Source organism: Marmota monax, unplaced genomic scaffold (assembly GCF_021218885.2).
Source record: "Marmota monax isolate L192 unplaced genomic scaffold, Marmota_monax_Labrador192_F-V1.1 WCK01_AAM20220418_F8-fsc00007, whole genome shotgun sequence".
NCBI lineage: Eukaryota > Metazoa > Chordata > Mammalia > Rodentia > Sciuridae > Marmota > Marmota monax.
The window spans coordinates 5,175,020-5,200,921 of record NW_026692781.1 but is presented as its reverse complement, the minus strand read 5'-3'; the positions used below and the strand labels follow the sequence as shown (position 1 = coordinate 5,200,921).

Sequence of the window (25,902 nt, the reverse complement as noted above, 5' to 3'; positions counted from 1 at the left end):
GCTAGCAAAAGAAAATAGATGGCAAAAGAGTTAGCACCACAGAGTCAAGAAAGATCCCAAAGCAGCAGTGTGCAGTAGAATGTCTTTGACTAAGCCCATGGATAAAAGTTCTTACAGGTTCTATACCCTTTGGAACACTTAAGAGTAGGGAATATGTCTTACATAACTGAATTTAGAGTCAGAAGAGCTGGGTTCAAGTGCAAGCTCTGACATTTTCCAGCTGTGTGAGACTTGGCAAGGCAATCACTCTGAACTTCAGATTCCTTTTCTATGAAAAAGAGATAACACCTATTTCACATTGTCATTCTAAAGATTAATAATTTATGTGAAAGCACTTTACAAACTCTAAAACTTCAAGTAAGGTATTATTAAAATACCATAGTATGCTACTATGTGAACTAATTTTGCTAATTTTTTTAATTGTGAAAAATTTCCCAAACACTGGTAACTTTACCTCAACTATTTAAAAGTTTGTTTAAAGATGTATGTGTTGAATGGCTTTGTTTTACTTTTATTTGATTCTTCAGTATAAATGAAACAAGTAATATTTTCTGGTTTAATTACTGTAAAAATATCAATCTTCTCTAAGCTCCTAATGCCCCCCCCCAATACTGTGTTTCTGAGGGGGGGGTGTCCTCGAGTGTGCATACACGCGTGTATCTCCATAATTTCTTATCATGCATTGCTCAATCCTTTCCAGACAAAATTTATTAAAAGTTATTCCAGACTAGAAAATCTTCAATTTCACCAAGAAGTTGTGATGGAACAATATTCTAATAGTATTATTACTTTATTTTTACATATTGTAGTGTTTTTAGAATGATAAAAACAAAACTTCTTTTTATCACTTGCTTAATTAATGAAGCTCTTACTCTATGAAAAGATATTATGGAAAAAAAATACACTTTAAAAATGAGATACTTAAAATGTAATGAAGAGCCATGAATAGGAAAAGAAAAATACTGACAAATGAGAATTCCCTAGGAAAAGGACAGAATTCTTGCTTAACAATATTACTAAAATTCCACTGGAAGATTGGGGCAGGGGGGACTTATACTCTAAGATCCTCCTAACATTAATTTAAGTCCTCATGCTCAATTTAAACTACATTTTAATTAGATTTGAGTAAATAACAAATACACTGAGTTTACATATTTACAAAATAGAGAGGTTTATATAATATACAATATGTTACAGAAAAGCCTTAGAAGAAAAGCTTTCATAAATATTAGCATAAATAACATAATAAGTAACTGAATAATAAATGATATGAAAACTAAAAGCAATATTAACTTATATTTAGGATGAACTAAATCATGACCTTTTCTGTACTGGCACATTATAATCTCTTATTCACTAAAGGGGAAAACAAAGAAACAAAAGTTTGGAACTATCAATTTATTCTTTAAACTAAAATTGAGTCTAGTCACTGAAGTGAATACTAATGGAATTTTATTACTGTTTTCAAAATTCTGGAAAAATGCAACATTTACAAGTCTCTGAATAAATATAAGCACTTCAGAGGGAAAAAATGAAATGAAATCAATATTTTTTAAACATTGAAATTTTAAAATATTGAAATCTTTTTACTAACTACTTTCTAACAACAATTTCTAGAACATTATCATCCAATATCAAACATCAATTAAGAATAAATTAACATGAAAAATTCATTTATTTAATTGAATTGACAGTACCTACCAATTCAAACAGATCTAAAACCGCTTTATAGCAACAATTTCCCCTTTAAGACCTATTACAAAAGTGCAGAGTATAATTAGGATATAGGTACATACATCAAGGGGTCAATATATACTAAATACTCATTTAAAAAATAACTTCCAAAAGTTTAAGTTCAAGGAATCAGTGCTAATCCAAAATGAAATATCAAAACCTATAACAATAAAAATTTTAAGATTAACTTGGTGAAAATTTCATGTCTATATATTTTTTTAAACCACTGCATTTTATTTTATTTTATTTATTTTTATGTGGTGCTGAAGATCAAACCCAGTGCCTCATACATGCTAGGCAAAAGCTCTACCACTAAGTCACAACCCCAGCCCCCTCATGTCTATATCTTTATGTTAGAAATTTTCAGTTACTTTTGGTCAATTCTTTGCTTTAAAATTGGTCAAAATTACATAGACTTTTTTTGTTGTTGTTAAATAACATGTATATGTTGTTAAAAGCCAGTATGAACTGATAATATTAATAATTATTATTTTAGTATTTGAGAAAATATATTCATTTTTCAAACTTCATTACGTATTTTAAACAGTTTAATTTCCTATACTTTCCTATACTCATCATGCTAGGCAATATTTCAACTCCAGTAATTTGGAGTCAATAATTAGCTACACTGTGACATTAAAAAAAATTACTCGCAGTATTCACATTAATTCTCTAAACAATGAGTAAACCATACTAATAAGCATAAGAAAACATGCTCATGAAAAATCCACTATGTTACAAACTTTCTCTCAAATATACTTTCACAAACAATAATGAAGAATCATTCTTGTTTTATAACATAAAATAAACACATAATTAAAAGCAAAAATCTAAAATTCTGATATATTTTATATCCACAATTTTGATATATTTTAATATATACATCAAAATATAACAAGAGTCTTCATTATAAGGAATAACAATATAGTAAGAATCTATAGGCAACATAAATCCTCTTTATAAAAATATCTTCTTAAATCAACTCAATGTAAAATTTCTTTAAAAGAATTTAAGTTTGAGGATAATGTTTTATACCTGAGAATAATACATTTTAAAAATTTTGAACCAATGTAAATATGATCACTTAATATGGTATTTATAAACTGTACAATCTTAGTACAGAAAGAGCCAAATATTTTTGATTCTTCTAAGTACAGGATTAATTATTTTAATGCAATTTTTATGCCTCTGAGGCATAATTTGTCCATATTTTTATTTGTACATTAGAATTATACATAATGGTGGGATTCACTGTTACATATTTGTATATGCACATGGTATAAAAATGTAATTTGGCCAATATCATTTCCCAGTATTTCAAATAATACTCGGTATTTCCCTTTTTCTCCTCTCCTCAAGATTAACTATTTATAACTATATTATTAACAAAATTGATCATATCTATCATAAACAGAAATAGAAAATACACCAAAGACCACTTTGACTAATGTGCTTATAAAAATGATATAAACAGAAATTTTTAAAAATTTAACATTGTTTAATACTTACTTAAACAAGACCTCTTGCCAGCTGTGCTTGCACCACCTGAACATAAATTGCCTCCTCGATGAATCAATTCAAGTTCCAAATTGGTTCTATAAGTAAAGCATTAAAATATATTTCCATGACTAGGCTGAAGAGATCCTTTTTAATTTGCTTTATTGACATGTCTGAATCAACCTAAATAATAAAGTTCTTCAACTTTATTATCTGCAGTATCAGTAATAATTATATTTTATCTGATATTTAGAACTAAAAAGGAAACGACTTATACATCCTTACTTATATGTTCATATTTACACCTGCAAAAAAATTGTACACATTACCATGTCATTGTTGCAAAGTCCCAAATGTTGGCAAATACTAAAAACTAGGACTAAAGGGGGAGGGGGGACAACCTGCAACGTATTTCATAAACCTACAATATGAATCTGATGAAAGAATTTGTACTCCAACGGTCAGCCACTAGGTGGGTAGTTATTGTCACACAAAACACAAGGTATACCAATTTTTCTGCTAGAGAAATGATTATCACTCATGAAGCTTAGATGGTATCTGGAAATCAATATCAAGAAACAAAATCATTGATATCTAAATGGCTATGAATAAAAACATAATTAATAGCAGTCTCTTTTATGGACTTCTACAAATATAGTAATTAAAATATACTGTGTAACTATAAACACTGTTAAACATCAGTATTAATTCATATAAAGATCTGAAATTAAGCTATTCAGCAATTATTAACTTATAGAGTAGTAATTAGTAAACTGACATTTTGAAAATTAAACTGCATAGAATCTAAAGATTTACTCAACAACAGTTAAAAAAAAAAGCCAAAACAATAAATAAAATTCTAGATTATAAATTAAATGGAGTTTTATTTCAATAATATTTATAAACTTAAATATACCTTTTTTTTCTATGACTAAAACTGAATTAACTACTTTATATCCAAGATATGTATTTGACTCTAGCAGTAAGATATTTTCCCATCTTAAAATGGGGATGAGGGGCAAGTTTCAAGCTTATTTTTTGCAAGTGAATTCAAGAAAGATTATATCCTATTTTATTAAAAACAAAATACTTTCAACTGGTTTTGGTTACAATTTTGAACACAATGTTTTGAAATGATATTTTCACAGATTTACTTATAAATGCAAATTATTAAAAATATTAATATTCCTAAATCTGTACATTTGCCACCCATTTCTAAAGGAATGCTTTAATCCTTCTATCAGGGTGGGGGGAAAGCAATTTAACACTGATAATGTTCCTGCTCACAGCTCCATCTGGTTGCTGCTGATAAGGGCATCTGTGTGACAAGGGAATTTTCCACCCTTCAGGCGATTTGCATTGCTCACTGAACTTCTAAAAACCTACCAGCAAGGAAGCAGGGACAAGGATTTCATATTAGTGGACAGAAAGCGAGCGGAGACCAGCATGTGTTCCTTCATCAAGGGAATATAAATGAGATCAATACATTTTGTTTTCACAAATCTTCTGTTGCCTAATCTGTAGAAAAAAATTAATGGCTATATTCTCTTATAAAAACTGATTTCCTAGATAGTATTTTTAAAAATACTAACCAAAAACATGAACAATTCTCACAAATGAATGTCAGAACCAGAATGTCAATTTTTTTCAGCATATTTGCAAAAATACTTACTAATATATAAATATAAAAACAATTCTTTTTATTCAATCACCATATATGATACTTTAAAGGATGATAAACATGTTACTAGGAATTTCATTTTAAAGGATACTTGAAATAAAACTACTAAATCTAATTTACTGAAATAAATTTTGGTTGGAAGAACTCCTGTACAACATTTCTTTCATGTTAAAAAACAAAAAGTGCCCAGCCAAGGGTTAATATGTAATAATATCTGGGATTTTAAAAATTGATTTCAGAAGCCCTATCAACTTTTCCTTACTTCATTTATATAAAAATCATCCCTTTAAGACTTGCTAGAGTGAAAAACACACAAATGGAATCATGTGTCCCTTGTCTATCACTCCTCTGGTTGAAAGTCACAACAATCTGTTTCTGTTTCTGAATGGATGATGCACAAATAAAGATATGTTGAAAGTGGGAGGTTTATGTCCCTTTTGTTCTTGAAGAAGTCAATTCTATTTTGTATATTTTCTAACTCAAATATATTCAAATTAGTTTGCGAGAAAAAAATAAGAGAAAAATCTCTACATTTGGAAGAATGATAAGAAAGACTGCTAAAAGCCCATCATAGTAATAACCTACATATACCATATATCCACATAAAACCCCTCTGCTTCTTTTTGCAGGACCACCGTCTTTCACCTCTCTACCAGCCTTCAGCACTAGCTGTTATTTCATAAAATTTGAAAATAAATAAATAATGTACACAGATGCTCAAACTCACATTGGTCTGGTGGAAAGGGCCAAAGGCCCAGAAAAAGGATCTGGATTCAAGGCCTGAATCTATCACTTTACTGGTTGAATAAGAAAGTCAATTTTTCTGGGTGTGTGGTGGGGGACAGAAACCTTCATCCACACCCCAGCCTACATTATGTAAAGTTGTGACTCAAGTTCTAGCTATTCCAGGAAGCCTTTCTGAGACAGGAAAGAAGCACTTCCATGTACTTTGAATTTCAGTTTGCTTATCTTTCCTTTTGAAATTCTACAGCATTTCTCTATATGACTTTAAAAAAAATTGTACTCTGTTTCATATAGAATGTTGTTTATTAGTTTTGTCTCTCTATATAAACTGCAAATTCCTGAACAAGGACCACTTCATATACAGCTTCTAAACCCCCAATGGTGTGTAGCAAAGTGCTTAAAAATATTTGGGGGACTAAGAACTTCTTTGTTTTGGTATGTAACCAATTAGAAGATTTTTATTACTCCTTGCAGTTCATTATCTTTCTCTTGCTGATTTTTATATTCCTTAAAACCAGCAATAACCACCCCCAACCACTGCCAAAAAAAAAAAAAAAAGTATTTCAGGAGGAAAAAAGTCATGTTTAAAAGGATTTTAAAAATGTTTGAATACTGAGTACTTTACCCATTTGTGATTTAAAGATGTCTGTCCAACACATTTCAGATACTCATGTTTCATCTTTCCATTTCTATTTTTTTCTCACAATATACAGGCCAAGTGCTACTCATTAATATCTCTAGTCCCTATATAACTTGGATCAAAAAATCCTTGGAAAAATCAATTCTTAAAATTCATGTCACTCATTGTTTCAATAATGAAATTATGAGTTGTTATTAAAATAATCCATCTGAATGATTAAAATTTGCAACAGAATGGAAATTTTGGAAATACATTAAAACTTGAATAAAGTAATCTTGATTAATTTTTAAATTAAAAGATATTCTAGCAATCTCTTCTTTATTGCCTTCAGAAAATCCTCCAAAGTTTCACTATGCAAATAAAATAAAAAACAACTATGTACTAATTTTGAAAAATATAACTCAATTATTTAAAAAAACAATTTTCCAGGCTAGTTACCAAAAACATTGGTTTTAAACATCAAAATTTAAGTTGCTGAGGAGCAAACAAAATTATTTATTCAACTGAGAGAAACTCACCTCTGAGAAACTAAGATTGTATTCCATTAAAATTACCAATGCCAAATACAAATAAACCTGCAAATTCTAATGGATTGTTACATTTAGGGATGGGGATGTAGCTCAGTGGTAAAGCACTTGCTTAGCGTGCACAAGGCCCTGGGTTCAATTCCCAACACCAGCACCAAAAAAATAAAAAAGAAAGCATTAAAAAGAAAAAGAAAAAGAAAAGAAAAAAGAGGGGCTGGGGTTGTGGCTCAGCAGTCGAATGCTCACCTAGCATATGCAAGGCACTAGGTTCAGCCCTCAGCACCACATTAAAAATAAGTAAATAAAATAAAGGTATTGTGTCTGACTGCAACTAAAATTATATATGTGTGTGTATGTGTGTATACATATATATATATGAATTGTTACTTTAATTTAAAAGTTAAACAACTTAAAGTAAATTTATTACTAAATATTTTACTTAAATATTTAAATGCTACTAAATATTTTAATGCTCACCTTTTAGGAATAAATATTTATAGAGTGAGTTATGTGTTAGACATAAGATAATTATAAAGATCTAGTATTCTATCTTGAGAAAATTACATCCTGTTCACATAGGTTACAACATACTTTTTTCCTTCAATTCATGTTTTGTTAATCTTGAGTCAATTTGTTTTTTGTTTATTTTCTTTGTAATAACTAAGTAAAACTTAGGACATTGCAACCTCACTATGCAATGTCTTGGGTAATTCCAACCAAAGGATAATTGTATTATATATTTTCACTTTCAGAATCATTGTCTTGCTGCTTCATTAGGGATCAGAGAATGATGGGGGAATAACATATTTTCTGTTTGTTTACCTATACACTTAGTAAAGCATGTGACAATTATCCCTGCTTCTCTGTAAAACAGAAAAACTAAAATGTGTTGATTCAAACAGTCTCATATTATCATTGCAAGCTTTATTCCATATATTACTTATTTATTTAAAGCAAGAAACAAGGATCTAAAATTTCAACTAAATTATGTCTAAATCAGATTATTTATCATACTATAAGAAAATTGCATGTATAGATCATTCTTATTCAACAGAGTTTTCTTATAAGGTCAACTCTAACAAAATGAAAGGTATAAGTACCTAAATATATGAATGAAATAATGTGTTTGTGTATACACAGAGGTGTATATTATATAAAAATATATAAAGCATAAGAGTGGTCTACCTTCAACCCAATCTTCTCTAATACTAGAATTATAATATTATACATAAGCTTTATATAATTCTGGAACCTTAATGAAGTTAAATAATAACTAAATAAACTAAATAATATTTAGTTTAGTGTTCAAATATTTTATTGCAAGTATGCAATAATTGGTAATTCCGGAAAGAAAACATTTAACTATTATACTTTCCCCCAAAGCATGCTGCATAAATAACAACTGTCCAGGAATATGCAGACTATAAAATTACTTTCTAATTCATTATATTCTTTTATATCAATCCCTGTCCAGCATTTGCATTCTCAGACCAAGTCTAATTAATGTTCCTTATCTTGAGCTCAAACTTGCTTGCTGCAATTTTTCTTAGTTCCATTTTCCCTGGGTTCTAAAGGCTACATATGGTTCATTTACTCTTTTGTTATCCTCTGCTCTGAGAGTAAATCAGAGAAAATAGCCATGATGTACTGCATGCATAAGAAAGGGAAAAAGAGAAGAGTAATTGAAAAAACACTAAACTTGACTCAAGAGATCAGAGTTTTAGTCCTACTCTGCCACTAACCTGCTACATGCCTTCAAGTCACATGATCTCCTAAATCTTACCTAGTATAATACTACTTGGACAAAACATGAAGTATGCTTCCAGAGATATTCAGGGGTCTACAAGAATGTGCTTACAAGTCCCTAACTTTGTCTACTTCTCCTCTCACTTCTTTTATGGTTCTTCATTTTTGCTCAACTAAACTATCTAAAATTCCTGTGTAGATCTATTTCTTAGGGTGCTAAGCACCTACTCAGTCAATTAGACTAATCAATCCTCTCAGAAAGATAAGAAAAGCATATTTCTAACTGCTTTCTTGAGATCCTACTTACTGCGGATAAAGGCTTAGAACATGCCTGATGTCTTCCTTCTTCTTCCTTATCAGGTTTGCTAAACTATCAGTCATCTTTCAGGACATTGCTAGATTTTTCACTAAACTTATGCAAATAAAGTTCTTTTGTTTCTTACTATTCTTTTTCTTCCATAAATTAAAAATATTTACCATATTACAATGTTCTAGTTCTCAGTACTACCACTTTTTTTACAGGACTTATCTGTCCCAAAACATTAATAATATACTTTTCTCCACATATACTATAATGCTGCATAACACTTACCCAACATTCCATTCAGATTAAAAACTCTTTAGGAAAGACAGAAGTATACATCTCAGTCTTCCTAGGAGGTTCTAAAATTAGCCATAATTTTAACCAATATTAAAAACATACTTCCTTTTCTTAAATAAATTTAAGTGGAAATAAAACAAAGATTCACTGAGTGATAAAACGAACAACTAAATACAGTGAATAAGAAAATTAAAAAGTAATACTACATATACCTACCTAGCAACTGAGTACATAAAGAGAAAATCATTGTCTGGTGAGCCTGGGGTCTTGCTATAGTCTCGATATTTCTTCTGAGTAGTATTTTTTATATCTTTCATTACAGATTCCATTTCTTTACTTAAGTTGGTTTCTGACTACATAAATGCAAACATATATATAAAGTTTAGATTTATTTTTTTAGATAACAGCCTAAAACTAGAATATTTATCAAATGAACATATAAGGAAATCAAAGTTAAAAAGCAAAATAGATTTAACATTATCTATCCACTATAAATATATTTAAAGTATAAAGATAAAAACAATCAGAAATAGATTATCTTATAATCTTTTGATTCTACATTGTTATCAATAATATTATAATCCAAATATGAATTATCCACACAAACTATATTCTAAGCCAATAAGTGGGTGTCATTAAAATACTATTTTGGAATAAAATTTCCATGTTTTCAGAAAACCTGACTTGCATTTAAGTTTATTTTTCAAAGAATAATATCAATGTCTCTTTAAGCATACTTTAAACATATAAAACATATAAAACTTTGGATTTACAAAAGAAAAATAATCACAGATTCTAAAATTTGTTTTGTGAATGCAAATTGCTAGGAGGTAAATCCTTCTGAGTAGGTTTAATATATGAATTTCTGTTTCAAAAGTCAGTAACTATCCACAGTTTTCATAAATTTATTACATAAAGCAGGCACAGTTGTCATTTCTCTCAGAATCCTACTAGATGAGATAAAAGATGGGTTCAATTACACAGAACCCCACAGTTAAGTAGACTGACTTATGGTCACACAACATTTTCTCTAACACACACACACACACACACACACACACACAGAGTAAATGCATAAATGTGTAAGTGTATGTGTAGATATATCTCCTTAATCTTAATACATCTAATGAGCATATTTTTATGATTATATTACAATGTATCTAAACATCATGTGCCATATAATGATGTTTCAATCAATGATTAGCCATGTGTACAATAGTAGTCCCTTAAAATTATATTGCTTAGTGATTATATAACCATATTAATTTATGTAAGTACACTTACAATGTTCACAATGACAAAATTACCAATTGACAATTTTCATAATGTCCCCATTGCTAAGCAACATGTGTCTCTATATAATTTGTTTTGCTTTGTTTTTAAATATTTCGACATTTTAAAAGGGCTTAACCGTATCTATACCTAATGGAAATCATGACCTGGAAGATGTATATTAAAGTTATAATGCTATAGGATAGGGAAAAGTCTAGCCTTCGTTGATAATTTCTTCAATTATTTTCATTTTTGTTTTTCACCAAGCTCAAACAGAAGAGAAAAACCTCTAAAAGCAATTTCTTCTAAATGTATACAAGTACAGAGTAAATTTTAAAAGGAAAGAAAATAAAGCTGAAAAGCAGAGCCAAGTTAACCAGGATATTTCTGCCTTACACTGATGCTTACTGGGAAAGCTCCTGGCCGTCCCTGCAGTTCCTCCACTTCCTTTATGAGATCTTGCATGCTTTTGTTACTAGGACGTTGCCAAAGGTTATTTTCCACATTGCTTCCAGGATAACAAGGAAGAACACTGTTAGCAAACTGCCTACAGAGGGGACACGTGAATTCTCCTTTGTCCACTGAGAAACCCTGAAGAACCTGGTCATTCTAAAAGATGAAACAAACACATAGATATATAATGCACACATGTACAGAAAATAAAAACTATACCACCAAATTTTTTAGTAAACTAATGAACCATTCAAAGAAAGACATTTCTAAAATATGTCATGTAAAAACAATCTCTTATTTAACTATGGAAATCACTTCTTACATCATAGTAATTATGTAACAGCTTGTCCTCACCAAAGAACTAACTGCCTAAGTATCTCACTCCACTCTCAGTATGAAACATTGAAAAAAATTATTCAATCAATCTGAAATATGGATATAAGATTTTTAAAAACCCTTTAAAAACCCACATAAGGTGAGTCACTTTCCACTTTCTCCAGACCCCGATTTTCAAAATTTACAAGAAAAAATGGAGTCAGACGCCGTGGTACATGTGGTACATCTTCTAGTTGATAAGGCCTGTCCTATTCTGCCTGTAAACTATGATCTATGTAATCCCAGAGGCTAAGGAGGCTAAGCAAAGAGGATCAAAAGTTCAAAGCCCGCCTCAGCAAAAGCAAGGCACTAAGCAACTCAGTGAGACCCTGTCTCTAAATAAAATACAAAATAAGGCTGGGGATGTGGCTCAGTCAAGTGCCCCTGAGTTCAATCCCTGGTGGAAAGAAGGGAGGGAGGGAGGGAGGTGCCGCAGTCTGGCTGGGCACAAATGCCGCAGTCTAGCTGGGCACACAATCACAAGCCACCACACAGCTTGTAGATTCAAACAGCAACTCTTTATTCCCGAACTCACACCAGCCGTCTACAATCACGTTCTGGGGAAATCCACGTTCTCTGCCCAAATCCACCTCCACTGGGCTTCTATCTCTCAAAAAATACTCTGAATCCCGTGAGAACTCAAGGGGAACTCAGGCAGCAGGATACGCCCTATTCCCAGCAGGAATAATCTTAAACCTTAAACCTGGAACCTAAACTGGGAACGCCCTAAACACGATTATCTTAAACCAGGAACACCCTAATCCGCCTTGGTCCTTGAGCAATGTCACCTACATTCAATGTCACTGCAAAATGGGGTACGCTGGCAAGGAAATTGTCATACCTACTTGGCTAATGGCTCCCAGCAGGGAGGGAGTAGTTTATCCAATGTTCATGTTTTTTGATGTAGGTTAGATAACTTTTGAAAGTAAATTAAGCATAAAAATAGTGTGATGTGTCTTCTAAGGTATCTAACTGCTAAACACAAGTAACTGAACAGCTGACTTAATGCTCATTTCACTGTATCCTGCAATGCAAGTATTTTAAATAAAAGAACTGAATTCTATTTTTTCACTTTTTGAAATTAATTTTTAAGTCCTTAAAAATGTAACAACATATCTTAGTCTAATTCTATAAATACTAAATTCCTATACATGTCAAATGCTGTGCCATGTAAGTATAGTTAAGATACATTTTCTCTTCTTAAGGTACTCAAAACTTAAAAGTAAATTTAAACAAATAAAATATATTGTGAGAAATGTGACAGAGAAGGCTTTCCAGAAAAGGAGAATTGTGAGCTGTTTTTAAGACACATAGAGTGCACTAGAAGGTTGAAGCAAGGAACCTGATCACAGAAGGGCATCCCGGATTAACCTTTCTCATATCCTTAAATCCAAAGAATGCTACATTCTCTTCCTTGCTATAACTGAAACTAGATTCTTTCCTGAAGTCTCTCCAGAAGCCCTCTCCCTCATTCTCTAACATCCCTCATAATTCAGTATCCTCTCTAGTGCTGGCCTGGTACTCCTGCAGGCTCATCTGTGGCTCACGTCATTTAGCCATGATACCATGCTTTTCCTTCCTTTTCACTATCACCCTCTACCCTCACCATTGAAGACTCTGGTACCTAAATCAAACCTAATCATTACAAGTCCTGCCACCCTTCCATTCAGCATTAGTGAATAAATGCACAACCAATCTTATACCCTAGTCCCTTTGCTCCTTGACCTCAGAGCTTTTATGGTTTGACTTCTGTTCTACTCTAGCACCTATTAACCATGACCACAGCCTGTCCTATAGTGAACCAAAATTGTTCCTTATCTGAAGTACTAAATTCAAACCTCTTATATTTTGACCACCAAATCCTACTTCTTATTCCCTTCTTTTTCTTCTATTTGATAAGGTCTGTTCTATTCTGCCTATAAACTATGATCTATCACTTCAAAAACTCATGGTAATATTTCCCACTCCCTTCCGTATGTCCTTCCATGTTTCATGTCTAACAAAACCTTTACACAATACTAATGCAAAGTATAGCTTATCCAATTCTATATACAAACAGAATGCTATAAAGAAAAATAAAATACCTTCTGGCCACGTATGGATTCCATCTTCAACTGAGTCCTAAATATTATCTAATAATCTTTCTCCAACATTCTGGGAAGCCTTCTCATATCCAATTCGAAGTTCCTTAACCTACCCTACCACTGCCCCCTTTTGAGAAAGAAGAGTTATGACAATCCTTTAGCTCCTTGCCTTCTCCCACTAAAAGCACATAATTAATAAGTCTTTTCAGTTTTTTTTTTTTTTTGGTGTGGGGGTGGGGGTGGGGGGGTGGGGGGGTGCTGGGAATTGAACCCAGGGCCTTGTGCATGCAAGGCAAGCACTCTACCAACTGAGCTATATCCCCAGCTCCTTCCCTTCAGTTCTTCTCCCAGCCACTTTATTCTTCCTACCCTCGTTGCTGATCTTCCTAATTAGCTTCCCAACCACACTGCTACACAAGATCTAATGTATCTAGCACCTAACGTGAGACCTTGTTATTCCAAATCAAAATCTTTCAATGATCACCATCATCTTTCATCCTGATTCCTTCCTTCTCCCTATGTTCTATATGCAATCTCTCACCAAGTCCACAAGAGTATCCTTTTAAATGTATTTCAAATCTATAACATCTTCTCCATCTCCACTACTATAACCAAGTCCAAGCCACCATTATTTACTTCCTAAACAGTTATAATCACATTTTCTTCTTACGCCCCTTTAATCCCCTCTCTTATGCAACTGTCAAAATGACCTTTGTGGACATTTCATATTTCTATTTAAAAGCCCTTAATAACTTTCTCTAAAGAATCTATATGTAAAATTCTTTACATGGGCCACAAGGCCCTTTACAATCTGGTCCCAATTCTCTTTCCAGGCTCATGTCTCATCATTCATTTATCTTATTTCGTTAGATATTCTGGCACCTAGCAGATGTTCCAATAAGATCCTGTATATGCCTCATAATAATTAGCACATATACTGCAACTGTTGTGGACACAGGTCTTATTCATTATTGTATCTTCAATGACTATCATAGTACCAGAACATTACAGACACTGAACAAATATTTATTGAATGAACAACTGAATATAGGGGTATGGAAAATGTGTAATGTGATTAAGAACTATTAGTGAACTTATTAATGCTAAGTTGATAAAAGATAATGTAATAGGCAAGCTCAGATTATAGAGTACCTTCATAGAAAAGTTATTCCTAAACAGAAGAAAGAATACTATCTCCAAGAATAGAAAAGAAAGAGAAAGAATGGGTTAAAATATGGAATCATTTATTATGGAATTTTTAAAAAGTTAGGAAGCCAAGGAAATGTATGACAAAGAGACAGTTTTCCTGTTGACATAATATGAGACAGAATCTAATGGGAGAAAAAAGATCTTGGAGTTTAGGGGGGAAAAAATGGGATGGGAGAGGCAAAGGTTTAGAATAGATGCTGAGGAGAAGAGAAGAAAGCAACCAAAGACAGACAATTGAATTAAAATGTATATTTACAACTCATGATTCTACATCACTATTATAGGAAATCATAAATTTGTGATAACAGTTCAATTACTTTTATGATTTTTCTAGCAGGGCAAGCCTCCCAGATCTAAAATCAGGGGAGACAGATTAAATGACTAGTAAAGTCAGAATAGGCGTAATACAAGAGGTAATTTACTAGGAAAAATGTAAAGAGGGTAAAAAAAAAAAAAAAAAAAAAATCCTAGTGAAGTTGGGCACAATATAATCCCAGCAGCTCAGGAGGTTGAGACAGAAAGATCGAAGGTTCAAAGCCAATGTTAGCAAAAGTGAGGCAATAAGCAACTCAGTGAGACCCTGTCTCTAAATAAAAAACAAAATAGGTTCTGGGGATTGTGGCGCAATGGTCAAGTGCCCCTGAGTTCAATCCTTGATACCAAAAAAAAAAAAAAAAAAAATCTAATGAGAGTGAAAATAAGAGAATTTGAGGAATCATATAATAAGATGATATGGTAGGATGTTAAAAAGGTTAATATTTCTAAGTAATTATACCAAAGTCTCAGTTGCAACAGGGAAGTCAACTGCTAAAGTCAAGTAAAAAAATGAAAATCACTCAAGCTGAAGAGGTGGAACTGGGATGCACATGTTATGAAGATGGAAAGATACACACATCTTTAATTTTTTTTTCCAATCAACTTACCCGTAATGATTCCATGTAAGATTTATGACAATCTATATGTAATGTGTGGCCACAGGTTTGTACATAAACACCTCCTTCCCAGCCAATTGATACTGCCAAAAGACAAGAACTCTTAAAAAAAAAAAAAAGAAAGAAAAAAAAAAGTTAAAGATGTATAAACATGTTTAAATATATCCTCACAAACCTCTACATGATTTCATATTGTTATACTGATGTGGCATTTGTAGTTTTGTGATATAAATAAATATCTGACTAACCTGTCTGGACAGCCCTAAGGCAGTTATCTTTAAAATCAGAATACCATGAAGTTTCAGGCCCCAAATATGTACACTCATTAGGAAACAGAATACACATTATGAACTAGCCTTTTTCCATCCTGTAAAAGAGAAGTTCTCAATATTGTATATATTCACTATAAACTATACTGTTGATTATTTTATATGTTCTATATGGAACTTAATCTTTCTGTATTATCTGACATAACAACTGCTTTCCTTAAATGCCTACTTTCCTTTAGCATCCATAATGCTACTCTCTTAGTTTTCTTCCTTTCTCTTTAACTATTTTTCTTAGGCCTTCTTCCAAGACTCTTTTTCTTCACCTGCCCCCTCAATGTTTTTACTCCTCAAAGTTCTTTACTTATTGCTACTGTTCTTCTCATGAAAACATTCTCCCTAAGCAAGTAATTAGTAAGTTGAAATTACTACCCTGTAAGTCTGGATATCTTGTCTGGTTGTTTGAAACAAAATCTCAACAGCCTACCAGAAATTTCCAGTTTGATGTCCCTCAGTTAACACAAAATCATTGTCAAAAACTTAACATGGCATCTTTTCTATGAATCTTTCCCTTCCTCTCAGTTTAAAAACTCCACAATCAAATTAGTCACCATGTTAGAAAAATAAGAGTCATTCTACATCAGCCTTTAACCTGTATACCACGACATTGGGTTCCAAAATTCTTCTCAACCTATAGACAAGCTTAAGATTTTTCAAAATCTCTTGCTTGGAATTTCCACCATTTGGCCTCTGTCAAACAACATTTGGGCATGAACTTTAATTTACCCTCTAGAGCCTATAGTAAACAAATGGGCAGGCCAGAGCAATGTAAGGACTAGATCTAACTTGAAAGAAAGACTTGAAAGCTATCGAATCAAATTTTTAAGCATGTTCTTACATGTTAAAATAAAATTTAAACCTTTAAATTTTATTTTTATTTTAGAGAAAAAGTTATATATGTAAAATCACCAAATTATTTATTTTTTCATGTTATTGAGACACAGTCTCACTATGTTGGCCCAGGCTATCCTCAAACTTGCAATCTTCCTGCCTCAGCCTCCCCAGCAGCTAGGATCATCCGTGCTTGAAATCACGCCCAATCAAAATGAACTTTAAATGATAGTGGAAAAAGTTCCAATTTTAGATCACAACTCTTCAAAAGTATGTAAAAGTTGAAAATATTTCAGAGTGCAAAATGCCTTCCCAGCAGATTTAAAGATGTGCAGTGACATAAATCAAATACTCACAGCAAGTAAGCAAGCTTCTACTGTTACAAATCAGAAAAAAATCAGAAGGCCTACTCATCTCTGTTTTATGTTTTGGAGCTACTTGAAATTGAAGCAGATTTGGGTGTTAGATTATTTTAGAATGGTTAGTAGTCAGTTAACAAACAAGTTGCTCTCTCTGTCACTATACTATAACAAGATAATGAATCTATTTTTAATAAAAGTGGTTAGCTTTTAAAAATGAAAATAGTAGTCATTTGTCTATATAACTGATAGATATTTTATCTGAGTTTGCTACATTCAGAAGTAGAGGAAAGCATTTACTAGTGTGAGACTAATATTTTAGAGAATCTTCAACTATGTGCCTGCCTGTCACTGTAATCGGTACTTAACACTAAATCTTGACAACTTCTGTATTTACTAAGACTTCCTAGGGTAGGTGGAATTATCCCTTTTTTAAGAGAAGAATGAAAAATTTAGTAAGATCAATAAGCTCTAAGCAGTAGAGCCCAAGATGAAACAAGTCTACCTGACTCCAAAGCTCAGGTTCTGTCCCTCTAATGTGTCACATCATCCATATATAACACTTCCAATTTCTATAGTGAATGTACTGTCTTACATAACTAAATTCTACATGTCAACTCTGTAAAAAGCATGCATTTGATGTAAAGAGAGCAGAATCTACAGTTTAATTCTAAAATCAATACCAGTGCCCAATAATAGTTACTCTTCTGTTCTATACAGTCTATTCTAGCTATAAAACTGGCATTCTGTTTAGTGTGATTCAGTAAGAAATCCAGGAAGCATCTATAATACAGAGTATGTTCGAGCCTCTGAGAGGATATAAAACCAACATAAGAAATGGCCTTAGACCTCCAAAGGCATATCATCTGAGGAGTATGTCATATATACACAAAATAACTATTATGAAAGTACACAAAAGTACTGATTTGGAATAAAAATCTCATAATCACTAACAGAAACACCAGAGTTCAGGTCCATTCAAATTTTCAAATTTCAGGTCAGAGTGCCCTTTTATTTCAAAAAAAGAAAAAAAACAGAACCTTTTTTCTAGAATTAATAACTACTCTGGCTTTTAAGACATACCCAGACCTTCTCTCCTTTATTTAATCATCCATTCCCTCATAATTATTATGCTCTTAAGTCTTGGCTATATTTTGATTAAATCAAAAATGTTTTTCTATTTGGCTTTGGCATTTATCTTTATCCATTTACTTTAAAGTGACTCAAGATGGTAAAATTAAAACCAGGATTATGACCAAAATATAAAATCAAACCAAAGATGTAGCAAAACTGCACAAAAGCAGAACTTAATATAATTTTAGAATGTCTTTAACAAGGCACACTGGTGCACACTGTAATCTCAGCAACTTGGGAGGCTAAGGCAGGAGGATCACAAGTTAGAGATCAGTCTCAGCTATTTAGTGAGACCCTATTTCAAAATTAAAAATTAAAAAATAGGCTGCAGATGTGGCACCCTGGATTCAATCTCCAGTATGAAAGAAGGAAGGAAAGAAGAAAATATTGGTCTTTGATTAGTCATGTAACATATGTACTCTGTAAACAAATTCAAACAATAAGGAATTTCAAAAGTGTGAAAATGTGTGTGCACCCTTGTGCAATATGCACAGAAGTTACTTACAAGCTAACCATAATTTAATTTTATAGCTTATGAAAATGTATGGAAGCATAGTCCTCATTTCCTAAACTGAACTGCCTTATAAAACCTAATCTAAGCCCCTAAGTAAGCTTCTGTGAATATTAAAAACATCATTTCACATTTCTGTTGACCTGTATTACAGGAAAGGTGATCTAAAAGAACCTCCAACCCGGTGAGTTACTGCAGGAAAGACCATTCTCTACAGATGAGAAAATCAAGTTTTAGAGGACTTTAAGGGATTTAGCCAGGCTTACATAGCTTAGAAACAGCAGAATTGGGATGAAATCTCTTTTTTTTTTTTTCCTGGTCTAGGACTCTTTCTACTCTACACAATGCCTCCCTAACTAGAACCTCCAGAAACCACCATAAACTTTAGTCCAATATAGTATGGAACCACGTTATATTCTAGCTCTTATCATTACTGTCAGTTACTGTTTTTTTCTAATTAAGTATTCTGTCTCCTACCTATTCTAAGTGTTTCTTCTATTTAAACCAACAGATTTACAAGGAAGGAAAAAGTTCTATCTGGAAATCTTTCTAGATAATCATCTTATATGTAGCCTAACTAAAAATAATGTTTTATATTTTAAGTATTTTAAGCCTTTATCATACGTTTACTTAAATCACAAGACACAGTTGATTCAAAATGATAGCACAGGAAAGGAAACTCCATTTGATAATTCAGACAGGAAACATCAATGATATAAAAATTTTTAAAAAATGTTAAACTATATCTTCAAAGCCTTGAAACACTTCTGAGTACTACAGCATCTAGATGCAAGAACTGGAAAAAAACCTACTAAGTTCACAACAAGGCATGACTACCCCTCCATTATATTTTAGAAGTACTATAATGAGATTTTATTGTATATCTTTAAATGAAAGTAAAAGGAGGCAAAAATCTTGGCAAAATAATCACACTTTATCTAATTCACACCATATCTAAATTTTTTTAGAGTTAATACCCATTCTTCCACTAAATTGAACTGTGAATACTTTACAATGAACATTTAAAATAAACCTATCACATTTATTGCTTGAAATTTTTATTTATTAACAGATTTTCATTTCTAGTCACATATTAACTTTTCCTGGTAAGCTACTTTCAGATTTGAAATCAGAATGACATTTCATTAGAAATAGAAAATATAAAATAAAACTCTGGAGGGAAATCACCATCAACTTTGCAGTTTAAAATATTGTTCACCAAAAAAGTACTTACATCCTTAAAATAACGCTGTAATAATGAAAGCCTCACATCATGAACTGCTGCACATGTGTCCCAAGGGTAAATCTGCTCCTCTTCAGTAATGGGCAATTTTTTTGGTTCAACATTATCACGGCACTGCCCCAAAACTACATCAACATAGATTTAAAAAAAAAAAAAAAAACTCATTAAGTAACTAACATACCTGATTCTCCAAGAAAAGTCAGATTATTTACCACAAACTACACTAAATTTTCCACTATTAAAATATTCTTAGGACCTTAAAAAAGAGTGGCATTTGAGTTTTCTTCTACAGAGTAAATAAAGGTACTAATATGTCAATATTTACTTTTCAAGATAACACAAAAGTATGGATGGATAGATGGTTTCTTAAGTATATGTCCACTGAAAAACCCTAAACAAATTTAATTCCTAAATACACTATTTCTCACAAAAAGAAAGCAGAGATCTTTGGAGAAAGCGCCTTTGTCCAGGATTGGGGAAAAGCTCAAAGTGAGCCTAGAATTGTGAACAATAAGGAAGTGGTTCAAACACTGAGAAGGCAGTTTCATGAGAACCTGACAGAGTTTAGACAGGTCAAATTTGAGAAAACGAAGTATCAATAAGAATAATGACAGTTAACAGATGACATATTCTTTGGTTAAGGCAAGGAACACCAAGTAAAATGGTAAAAAGATAAACAGGTCTTAGAATATTATTCTACCGATTACTTGCCACCTTAACCAAGGGATCAAATTTGGTTGGCATCACCAAAAATGGGACAAGTGGACATTGTGTGCCTTCTAATGTGAAGCCAATGGAAGGAACATCACTTAGGTAATACCTTTGCCAAAAATGTTTAACTTGAATCTAATAATGAGAAAACAATCACACAAATCCAGATAATAACACATCTATGGAACAACCAACCTGGATTCTTTGAAATTTTAATAAAGGGCTAGAGAGACTATTCAAAATTAAATGAGATTAATAAGAAATGGCAACAAAAAGCAATACATGATCATTTATTAGATCCTGGATCAAGAAAAGGAATATCTGTTATAAAAATAATATTAGTTCTCACAAGAAATGCCAAAAGGTGATGTAACAGATAAGTCAATTAGCTTGATTTACTCTTCCTACAATGTATACATACATCAAAACATCACCCTGTACCACATAAATATAAAGACCTATTATTTTTCAAATAAATAAGAAAAACAAAATATTTGGACAACTGAGTGAATTTGAATCGTCAGTACATTGTTATTAATATTAAATTTATTTGGTATAATGGCGCTATGTCTATGTAAAATATCCTTGTTCTTAGGAGATACAGTCTGAAATATTTAGGGATATAATGTTATGATGTCAATAATTTTCTTCTAAAAAGGAATGTGTCTGTGTGCATGTGTCTGTCGGTATATCTCAGAATACTAAAGAAAAAAATCATGGCAATATGGCAACAACTGGTGACTATAGGTAAACGGTATTCAACTTTCTTAGAGACAAAATTTTTCAAAATGAGAAACTAGAAAAGAGGTAGGTAGCAAAATAAGGGGAAAACAATGCTAAGATTTTATAATTATAAAACATCAAAGCACAAAAAAAGAGAATAAAAAATAAACAGTACCACATGTTACTATTAAATTCAATAACATGGGGAAAACTGTTCTCAGAGAAGAGAATTTCAGGTGAACCATAGTGGGCCATGACTTTGGGAAGGATTTACAGTAGAAGCGCCAGCAGCAGCAACAAAGTAACAGAAGCAGATGAATGCTAGCAGCTAAAATATAATCAAGATGACTTATAATTCTTTACTATACTGATAGGCTCAGTTTGTTAGGATTTTGTTGAGGATCTCTGCAACCTATATTCATAAAGAGTATTTATTGATCTATCTTTGTTCTTCTTGTGATGTCCTTATTTGGTTTTGATGTCACAATAATGCTAGCATCATAGGAATGATTAAGGAAGTGTTCCTTCTTTTCTACTACTTGGACTAGTTTGAGAAGAATTAATATTAATCTTTAAGTGGTTGATAGAATTCACCAGTAAAAAATATATGCTTACTCTTTTGAATTCTATATAATTCTCTTAGGTTTGTTTGTTTTATAGTGTTGCTCAAGTGTTCAGTTGTCTTTTGGGTCTTCTATCTAGCTATTCTATCCACCAAGGTCTCCAAACATTACTGGAGAAGTGTTTCTTCCTTCGATTCTCTCAATTTTTTACTTCATATATTTGTGGGCTCTGTTGTATGGCACAAGATCAGCTTATTAATATATAAAATCCTTCTTTGTTTCTTACAAATAATTATAATGTGTTGTTTATTTTGTCTCATGTTAGTATAAAGCTTTATATAGTAAAGCTTTCTTTGGGTTACTATGTGCATGAAATATCTTCCCATTCTTTCACTTTCAACCCACTGGTGTCATTAGATCTAAAGTGTAGAGAGCATATAGTGTTATCACAATTTTTCATCCATTCTGTCCATCTCTGCCTTTTACCTGGATAATGTAATGCATTCTATTTCAAGTGATCACAGATAAGAAAGGACTTAATTCTGCCATTTTGTTATTTGTTTTCTCTTATTTCATAAGTCATTCATTACTTCCTTCTTTTGTGATTAAGATTTTTCTAGTACATCATTTTGATTCTTTTCTCATTTCTTTTACTTATGTGATGTGTTTTAAGATTGTTTTTCTTTATGACTACCTTAGGGAATACAATTCATATCTTCATGTCGAAAAATCAAACTTCAATTAATATCTACTTAGTTTTTTTAGGGTCATATCAGTTTATGAGTTATGTGTGTGCAAATTATAATAAATAATGTAATGATATTTAAATTTTCCATTTAACTTTTCTGCTCTCTGATCTTGTGAGAAGGCAACATGAGTTGTTTTATATTTTTAATTTATTGGTTCTTTTTAGTTACACATGATAGTAAATCCATTTTGATATAATTATACAAGTATGGAATATATCTTAGTCTAGTTAGGACTCCATTCTTGTGGATGTACCTGATGGTGCGATTCACTATGATGTTTTCATATATGTACATAGGAAAATTATGTTAGATTCATTCACTGTCTTTCCTTTTCCTGTCCCATCTTCTCTTCTCTCCATTCCCCACTGTCTAAATGACTGAACTTCTATTCTCCTGCCGCCTCTTATTGTGAGTTAGCTTCCATCCACATGTCAGAGAAAACATTTTACCTTTGGCTTATTTCACTTAGCAGGATAGTCTTCAGGCCAATAATGAACTAATATCTACTTAGTTTTACCAGTATACAAAAAAATACCCTTCTTTACAGCTCCATTCCCTACCCACCCTCCCCTTTATGGTTTTTATCTGACTGCTTACACCTTTCTACAAACAAGAACACTGATTTTCAGTTTGAAAATCTAGATACGCAGTTCTTTTCAGATTTAGTTTCTTCATATAAACTCCTGTAGAAGATAGATTAAACGGATTGGATTAAATTACATAAGAAATATCATTACTTCAAAATACTTCAAATGGGAGAGGATGGGTAATATCAAGACAAATCCTTAAAAAAAAAAAAAACTTCAAATTTTTAAAATATTTTTTAATGACAGGTTGGCAATGTATATATCCTTAGGCTATTTCACAATTAACTGGCTCTATCTGGGTATGGTGGTACATGCCTGTAATCCCAGTGACTCAGGAGGCTGAGGCAGGAGGATCATGAGTTCAAAGCCAGTCTCAAAAACTTAGCAAGGCCCTAAGCAACCTAGTGAAACCCTGTCTCAAAATTAAAAAGGGCTAGGGACATGGCTTAGTGGTTAAGTACCCCTGGGTTCAATCCTAGTACCAAAGAAAAAATTACTGGCTCTAGTAGCCAAACAAACAAGAAGAAAACTTTCAGAACATTTCAGATATAATTAAAATACTTAAACTGACAATATTTATGGATTTATAAAGCTTTCAAATTTTATAACAATTAAATTAACAAGAAAGCTGATCATGTTATTGGACACTTAGCACTGGTGATATATGATCCCACCTTAACAAAAATGAACAACAACAACAAAAAAAAAACTGTGTAACATATATAAGATCTCTGGTGTTTTGTTTTTTTTTTCCATTTTATTGATTCTTCTAAATTATACATAACATTGGGATATATTTTGACATAACTATAAAGGCATATAGAATATAATTTGCTCTAATTCAGTCCCTAGTACTTCCCTTTTGCCTCCCCTCCACACTCTCCATGTTCCCTTCCCTCTACTGATCTTTCTTCCATTTACTTTCAGGGATTCTTGTTATTGCTGTTATTTAGTGTCTTATGGATATACATGATGGTGAGATTCACTATGGTATACTCATGTATGTGCTTAGGAAAGTTATGTTAGATTCATTCCACTGTTCTTCCCTTATCCAATCCTTTCTTCCTTTCCCTCAATCTCCTTCATCTAGTCCACTGACTTTCTTTCTTCTATTTTGATAGAATCCCCATACCCTTTATCTTTCTCTTTCTCTCTCCTTCTCTCCCCACCCCACACCTCTTATTTTGGATTTGCTTCCATATATCAGAAAAATTTTTCAACCTTTGAATCTGGATTACTTCACATAGCATGACAGTCTCCAGTTCCATCCATTTACCATCAAATGTCATATTATTCCTTCTTAGTGGTTAGTACTCAATTGTGTATATATACCACATTTTCTTTATCCAGTCATCTGAAGGATACCTAGGTTGGTTCCATAGCTTGACTACTGCGAATTGTGCTGCTATAAACACTGTGGTGGCTATATCCCTACAGTATGCTTATTTTAGACCTTTTGGATATATACTGAGGAGTGGGTCATATCAGGGTTCCATCTCCAGTTTTCTGAGGAATCTCCATACTGCTTTCTAGAGTGGCTGCAATAATTTACAGTCCCACCAACAATGTAAGAGTGAACCTTTTCCTCCATTTTCTAACACTTATTATCATTTATATTCTTGAAAATTGCCATTCTGGCTGGAGTGAAATGAAATCTCTTTGATTTGCATTTCCCTTACTGCTGGAGATGTTGAACATTTTTTTATACATTTGCTGGCCATTTGATTTCTTCTTTTGAGAAGCGTCTATGTAGTTATTTTGCCCATTTAATAACTGGATTATTTGGGGAGGTTTTGGTGTTAAGTTTTTTGAGTTATATATATATTCAGGATATTAATGTCCTGTCCGAGGAGCAGGTAACAAAGATCTTCTCCCATTCTGTAAGCTTTCTTTTTGTGCTTTTAATAGTTTCCTTTGCAGTGCAGAAGCTTTACAATTTCATGCCAGTCCACTTATCAATTTTGGAGTAGGAGTCTTATTAAGGAAGTTGGTTCCTATGTCAATATGGTGAAGTGTTGGACCTATGTTTTAATCTAGCAGTTGCAGAGTTTCTGGTCTAATTCTTAGGTCTCTGATCCACTTTGAGTCAACTTTTGTGCAGAGTGAGAGAAAGTGTCAACTTTCATTCTTCTACATATGGATTTCCAGTTTTTCTAGCATCATTTGTTGAAAAAGTTATGTTTTCTATAATATATGCTGGGGAACCTTTATCTAGTATCAGATAACTAACTTTATTTATGTGGTTTGTCTCTGTGTATTCTATTCTACTCTATTCCATTGGTCTTCATGTTTGTTTTGGTGCCAGTACCATGCTATACTTCTTATCTTCAATTTTTATTTTATTTTCAATTATACTATAGTTCTGTAGTACAATTTGAGGTCTGGTATTGTGATGCCTCCAGCATCAATCTTTTCACTCAGACTGCTTTGGCTATTCTGGATCTCTTATGTTTCCAAAATAACTTTAGAACTGCTTTTTTTAGTCCTGTGAAGAATGTCATTGGTATTTTAATGGGGATTGCCCTGAATCTGTATAAGACTTTTGATAGACTGGACATTTTGATAATATTAATTATGCCTACCCAGGAATATGATGTCTTTCCATCTTCTAAGAAGAACAAACCAACACCAAAGTCAGTAGTACACCAGAAATAATTAAAATCAGAGCCA

The 25,902-nt window shown here is 32.2% G+C and overlaps 1 protein-coding gene and 1 non-coding gene across 10 annotated transcripts in view; both read right to left on the bottom strand.

Annotated features, from left to right (window-relative positions):
- The window catches only part of Ubr3 (ubiquitin protein ligase E3 component n-recognin 3), a 228,214-nt gene that overhangs the window by 72,034 nt on the left and 130,278 nt on the right, over positions 1-25,902 (bottom strand). For 5 of the 9 annotated variants that reach the window (XM_058580166.1, XM_046447325.2, XM_058580167.1 and 2 more), the window contains 5 exons: positions 19,891-20,024; positions 15,487-15,597; positions 10,839-11,051; positions 9,387-9,523; positions 3,244-3,329 (listed from right to left, as the gene is read on the bottom strand). In XM_058580166.1, the coding sequence (XP_058436149.1) occupies positions 3,244-3,329; positions 9,387-9,523; positions 10,839-11,051; positions 15,487-15,597; positions 19,891-20,024 (681 nt within the window). Of the gene's footprint in view, positions 1-162; positions 269-3,243; positions 3,330-4,617; positions 4,750-9,386; positions 9,524-10,838; positions 11,052-15,486; positions 15,598-19,890; positions 20,025-25,902 lie in introns of those variants that run through there. The other 4 variants (XM_058580168.1, XM_046447327.2, XR_009227002.1 and 1 more) reach the window with 3 other exon arrangements.
- Trnaa-ugc (transfer RNA alanine (anticodon UGC)) lies at positions 13,605-13,677 on the bottom strand. Its single transcript has one exon. It is a non-coding gene; the product is annotated as a tRNA-Ala (tRNA).